Source organism: Alligator mississippiensis, chromosome 12, assembly GCF_030867095.1.
Source record: "Alligator mississippiensis isolate rAllMis1 chromosome 12, rAllMis1, whole genome shotgun sequence".
NCBI classification, from domain to species: Eukaryota; Metazoa; Chordata; order Crocodylia; family Alligatoridae; genus Alligator; species Alligator mississippiensis.
Genome location: NC_081835.1, coordinates 64,914,855 through 64,920,854, shown reverse-complemented (window position 1 = coordinate 64,920,854; position 6,000 = coordinate 64,914,855). Strand labels below are relative to the sequence as shown.

The 6,000-nt window shown below is 65.5% G+C and overlaps 1 protein-coding gene across 2 annotated transcripts in view; it reads right to left on the bottom strand.

Annotated features, from left to right (window-relative positions):
- Window positions 1–498: 498 nt before the first annotated feature.
- LOC102569093 (carboxyl-terminal PDZ ligand of neuronal nitric oxide synthase protein) overlaps window positions 499–6,000 on the bottom strand; it is a 28,290-nt gene continuing 22,788 nt past the window's right edge. The window contains exons 5-11 of one of the 2 annotated variants that reach the window (XM_019475754.2): window positions 5,134–5,242; window positions 4,404–4,542; window positions 3,837–3,997; window positions 3,132–3,299; window positions 2,789–2,954; window positions 2,368–2,689; window positions 499–2,140 (exon numbers count right to left, since the gene is read on the bottom strand). In XM_019475754.2, the coding sequence (XP_019331299.2) occupies window positions 1,702–2,140; window positions 2,368–2,689; window positions 2,789–2,954; window positions 3,132–3,299; window positions 3,837–3,997; window positions 4,404–4,542; window positions 5,134–5,242 (1,504 nt within the window). In that variant the 3' untranslated portion in view covers window positions 499–1,701. The remainder of the gene's footprint in view (window positions 2,141–2,367; window positions 2,690–2,788; window positions 2,955–3,131; window positions 3,300–3,836; window positions 3,998–4,403; window positions 4,543–5,133; window positions 5,243–6,000) is intronic. The other variant, XM_019475755.2, reaches the window with a different exon arrangement.

The following is a 6,000-nucleotide window of genomic DNA, read 5'->3' as shown; positions in this document are numbered from 1 at the left end:
GCGTTTGTTCCTGCAAACATCAAACACCTCTGGGTCTGCCTGTCATCACCCACTGGGAGAGAAAGGGCCAGGGCTGCCTTGTGTACGACCCTCCCCGCTCCTGTCTGCACCATGCTAGCGATGCCCCGCTACCAGCCGCGCTGTGCTGGGCAGTTCTGCTGACAACGACCCCGGGAACAGCCCTGCTCCATCACTTGAGTTGCAGGGAGGGGGCCAGACCCCTTCCTGCAGGCATGCGGGCAGGTGCAATGCTGGCTGCCACCACGAGAGAGCAGGCTGTGCCCAGGCTTTCCCTGTGCATGTGGTGGTGCAGCTGGCCTGCCCCGCTCCCCTTGGACCCGCCACCAATGTCAAGGTCGGGGCGCATCTAAGCAGCCCCCATGTCGCTGTGGGATGGAGCGGTGGCTTGCGGGTCCCCTCCCAGCAGCTGAAGCACAGGGTTTGATGCAGTCCCAGCCCCAGCGACTGGCACGCAGCAAAAACCACCTTTTCCCCACGGAAGTTGGACACGTTTATTTCCCGGAGAGGTCTGTTAACGGGCTGGAAATGCACCTTTCCTGTCTGGTGTCCGGCAGACTGCAGCACACCCCAGCTGGGGGCTGGCGAGTCCGCGGGTCAGCACGGCTCTCCGGTCCGGCCCTGCCTCGATAGGGACTGCCTGCGAGGCTGGGACTTCCCGCCCAGGCTTCCAGGTGTGAGACGGCAGGTGGACCACCATGAGCCGATGATGGTCTGGTCGCTCTGGGCCTTGTGGAGCTGCCAGCCCCGAGCTGTGCTGCTTTCTGGCTCCCGATACCATTGCTGCCCATCTCCATCGCCCGCCAAAGCCTTCCCAACCTGAACCTCCAGCACATTCACTGACCCACCTAGAGCAGCCGTCCCGGGGCTGGGACACAACTCTTGGTCCCCGCCAGCCTGCAGCAGGAGCAGTGTTGGCTGCCCCGCAGCCCACCACATCCATGGGGCAAGCTGCGGCAGAGACGCGGCAGGTGACATAAAACACACTGACAATGCAGCTTTGCTCTTAATAATAATCTACAAGTGGGGGCAGTGGGAGAGGCTGGTACCACCCCGGGGAAGGCTGAACGGAGCCGCGTGTGCAGCTGGCTCTGGCGCACACTGGGGAAGTCTGGGCTTGGAGGGGCCGAGAGGCCTCTGCTTCCCAGCTCGCCGAGCTCTGCACCCACCCGCCTGCCCTGCTCAGTCTGCAACCAGCGCCGAAGCCCGTGACAGTGACGGGGAAAATGCTTGGAGACTGGCTTCCAGTGACCTGGAAAATGCTGGTCACCGAGGCCTGCAGCACGCGGCACAGGGCACTGCCAGTCTGGAGTCCCCGCATCTCGTTGCCTAGGGGTGCGTCCCGGGGGCTGCGCTGGGCTGGTGTTAGCCCCACGAGGGGCTGCGGCAGTACGTTTGGGCCTTGGCAGTCAGCTGGCCCAGGTGTCCAGGGTGCCCGATGGCATCTGCTTGTCCTTTGGTATGTGGCAAGGACCCAGCCAGGTCGCTGCAAGCCTGGGATGGGAGCTGTGATGGCAGCTCCTTTGCCTGGCAGCCCAGCTCGGCCACAGCTCCTGGGGGAAGCTGGTGCAGACAGCGCAGGGGCGCTGCATGGGGACAGCCGGCCCTGCTGCCCTGAGCAGAGCACTTCCCGGGTTGGGCTGGCCCCGGGGCCACACGTGAGCCACCCCGTGCCACGCCAGGCTAGGCAGGGACCCTCCTGGGCCCCGGGGCCTCATCCGGCTCGTTCTCCAGCAGCTCGTCCTCCGAGAAGCTGATGTGCAGGCAGGTCTCGTTGCCCACGGAGAACGACGGCGTGTTGTCCGCGGCACCACCTGCACTGCCGCAGTCTGTCCCTGGGCTCCCAGGTCCGGGCCCGCCCGCGGGCTGTCGGCACAGGCCAGGCGCTGGGGATGCACGCCCGTTTTGCCCCACCCGGTCCTTGCTCGGGCCCCCCTGCAAAGGGAGCTGCTCCGTGCCGGGCACCGGCGTCCGGGTCTCGGCGCCGAGCTCGGAGCCGCGGGGGCTGGCGGGCACGGTGCTCTCGGGCTTGGCCTCCACCTCCAGGCTCGGCGAGGTCTTGCTGGACCGCTTGCGCAGGACGGGAGGGGGCGGGTTGATCTTGGGGATGGGCTGCTGTGGCCTGGGGAGACACTTGAAGCTGAGAACGGGGGACTCCCAGCCCGGCTCCCCCAGGACCTCTGCAGCCTCCCGGGGGACATTGGATGCTGTGCGGCGGAGGCATCCCCCGTCTTGCTCCAGCCTCTGGCTGCGGGGGTGGCTACCCGGCCCCCTCTTGCTGCCCACCCCGTCCCCACGTGCTCAGAGCCGCCCCCACGCAGGAAGCACGGCCCCGGTGCCCTGCCATACCTGTCGTCTGTCCTGCCACCGGGATCCTCCGCTCTCTGCCTGCCCGTCCCGTTGGGCAGCACGCCGGCGCTGACCTCTGAGCCCTCCACGCTCCGGCCCAGCCCGTCCTGCCCTGCCAGGCCCTCATCCCCGTCCTGGGGGTTTGGGCGCTGCCGGCCCTTGTCCAGGCTTAGGAGGTTGAGGTAGGACTCGCCGGTGCCCAGTGAGCTGGGGGCCACTGGGCTGCCCAGGATGCTGGCAGGGGTGGAGGTGGAGGGCAGGGTCATCTCCAGGCTGTAGTGGTTCTTCAGGTTCAGGGACAGGTTCTGCAGGGACCGGTCGACTGCCGACACACAAGGGGAAGCCTCTGGGGTTAGCGGCTACGTGCCCCACAGTGCCAGCGCTCCGGGCCGTGCCCTTGTGGGGCTGCCCCGCATCTCACCTGGGTGCCGGTGCCGCACCTGGACCTCCAGCTCCTTCAGCTGCTTCACCAGCAGCGAGACGTGCTGCAGCAGGTCCCGGTTGGTCAGCAGCAGCTGCCGGACCCTGGCCTGCGCCTCGATGCGGGCGGCCGTCTCGGCGGCCAGCTGGTCTTTCAGCAGCTGCACCTGGCGGGGCAGAGAGGCGGCTGCGTCCCTTCCCCCCGGCTGCTCGAGGGGCTCCACGAGCCTCCCCTTTACGACAGCTCCCGGCGAGGGCCTGGCCTGGAGCAGGAGGCTCGAGGTACCTGAGCACCGAGCTGGGGATCCCCAGGGCAGAGGTGGGGGGGACGCAGGGGTCTGTACCTGGGCCACGGCCACCTGGGTCTGCTGCTGCTGCTGGAGGAGCTGGTGCTGCAGCAGCTGCAGGCAGTGCTGCGAGGCCAGGGGGGTCGCGGAGGCGGAGGAGCAGGGGCTGCCAGGGCTGCGTAGCTGCTGGGAGACCGACGGGCACACGGAGCAGCTCTCAGCGTCCTAGGCACAGAGATGCCCTTACCAACGGCTCTGGCCACTCCCGGCTCCCACCTGGAGCCTGGTGAGATTTAGGCCTGGGGCCGGGCGGTGCCGCACGGGGGAGCTGGAACGGGGAGTCGATGCCGGGACAGGCCACTGGGCTGAGCCCCGGGACGTGCCGGCCATTCAAGCCCCTGCAACAAATCCCGCTGAACCCAGGCGCTGTCAGCCCGGCGCAGCAAGGGAGGGGATTTTTCTGAGCAGGGAGAGGCCAGCTCTCAGCCAGGGCCACGTTGCCCTACCTTCACCGCCCCGTGCGGGAGCTGTGCTCTGGGTGATCGGCGGGGCTATCGGAGCACGTGGCGCTGCCCGGCTCCGTGCAAGCTGGGGCTGTCGAGTGTGGGGTGATGCTGAGGAAGTGTGGCCGCCCTGCCTGCCTTTGCTACGGGCTCTCCAGGCAGCGGGGCAGGGGGGGAAGCAGGTGGCCGTGGGTCTGGTACCCTGTGGAGCTGCAGGAGCAGCACTCGGAGCACGGCCCCCACTCCCGCACCGTGTTACCTGGCCGTTGTGGTCCATGAGAGCCAGCCCAGGCTTTGCCAGTCCCAGCTCCTCCCGGGTGGGCAGCAGCTCACCGGGGCCCCGGTCGGAGAGGCAGATGCCGTCAGAGTCCACATCAGCATCATCCACCTCTGCCATCTTGGCACCCTGCATCTGCAGAGCTTCGAGCGAGGGAAGAAAGCACATAAGAGCGTCACGATGCCCGGGGGCCACGCAGACGGGCTGGGAGCGGGGCTGGCGGGTGAAGGCAGTGTCTCCTGGAGGACCCACCTCCAGCTGCGGCAAGCATCTCCAGGTCTGGTCTAGTGACCAGCTCTGCCTCAGGGATCGAGGCTGCAGGGGTTTCTGCCACCAACTCCCCGCGCAGCCTCGGGTGGGCTCCTTTGCCCCCCGAGGCTCAGCTGCAACCGGTGACCCCCTGCGATGTTTGCACAGCGCTCTTACAGGTGCAAGCATCCGGGGCAGCCTGGCCTGCAGCCTGTGTCCCCAAGGCCCCCGTCCCAACCCCCAGCCCCTCTGCCCTGGTCTAGGAGAGCCGCGTGCAGGGCCGAGAGAGAGGCAGCTCACCTTCCAGCGGCTGCTCCTCTGACTTGTCGCTGGCGCCGTCCGCCTGGCCGTCGGCGCTCTGGAGCGTGTGCTGCAGGCTCAGCTTGTGGCACACCTCGAAAGCCTGGCCCACCGTCCGCACCACCCGCATGGCCTGGCTCTGCAGGGCGAGACCAGAGGGCAGATGTCTGTGGGGCAGGGCTGGCATGGGGTCCTCTCCCATCCATCTTGCCATGGAGGAGACACTGGCAGGCAGCAGTCTGATGTGCATTGCCTCATGCAGCTGCTGCCCCGCGGCCTGCTGATGGCTGGGAGGAGGCGTGCTGGGCTGTGGACACCAGCCGGACTCCCCAGCTGCTTGCTCTCCCTGGGGGGGACGGGGTCTAGACTATGCCTCCATCTCTGGGCAGTCAGGACGAGTCATAGTTTCATAGTTGGTCGGGTCGGAAGGGACCTGAGCAGATCATCAAGTCTGACCCCCTGCCATGGCAGGAAGAAGTACTGGGGTCAAATGACCCTGGCAAGATGTTCGTCTAACCTCTTAAAGACCCCATGGTAGGAGCCAGCACCACTTTGCTTGGAAGTTGGTTCCAGATCCTAGCCGCCCTGACTGTGAAGTAGCGCCTCCTGATGTCTAGTCCTCGGCAGACTTCTCCCCTTAGCTCTGCCCCGTGCTGCTTTGGGGCAGGGGACCCTCTCCTGCACCCTGCCCACGGGCCCGTACCCCTAACAAGCTCCTGGCAACACACACCTTCTTCTTGGACTTGAAGACGTTGCACCTGAAGGAGTTGTTGGCACTGTCCCTTGCGATGTAGCTGAAGATCTTCAGGTCCTGCGAGTCGTGCGACACGTAGAAGATCCTAGGAGAGACGGGCACAGCACGAATGAGCAAGAACCCACTGGAAAAGCTCATTGAACCAGTGAGGGCTGCGGTGGCTCTGATTGCAGGACACGCAGGCGTCTCGTGGCATCCCAGGGGACGGGAGGCTGCATGCTGCTCTCCTGACCACGGGCAGAAATGCCCGGCTCATCTAATCTTCGCAGTCCCGAGCACCTAGCCATTCCCCTGCTTGTCTCGGTCCCCTGCTCTGCCGGGCCAAGGATAAGGCAGCCAGATCTGAGAGCAGCAGCCTATCCACTGCACGGCTGGATGGGGCAGAGTCCAGGGAAAGGACCCCCTGCCTCAGGGGCAGCTTGGCAGAGGGGCTTTCCAAGCACCCTCGCGAGGGCATGGAGAGCTGCGTTTGCAGAGCGAGTTGATTTCTATCCTAGCTCGAGACGCAGCGAAGAGCAGAGAGAAGCAGCCTGTAGCACAGGCCCATTATCATCAGCGCCAGGCAGATGGTGCAGCACAAAAGGCAGCTTCCCTCTGCTACATCAACCGAGGCGGGTGAATTGGCTCCATGGCCCATCCACGGCTCAAAAGATTTTCATCCTCCCCAGGGGCCTGGCTCCGCTGCACAGATCTTTTCTTTTCTTTTTTACCTTTTATTCCAGGCAGCTTGTTTTATATGGTGGAAAATGGGCCGGTGCCTTTCCGCTCCGCATGCGGAGGGAACCGGAGGCACAGATTTGCATCTTTACCTTTCTTTCCTCTGCCTCCGCACATCATTTTGAA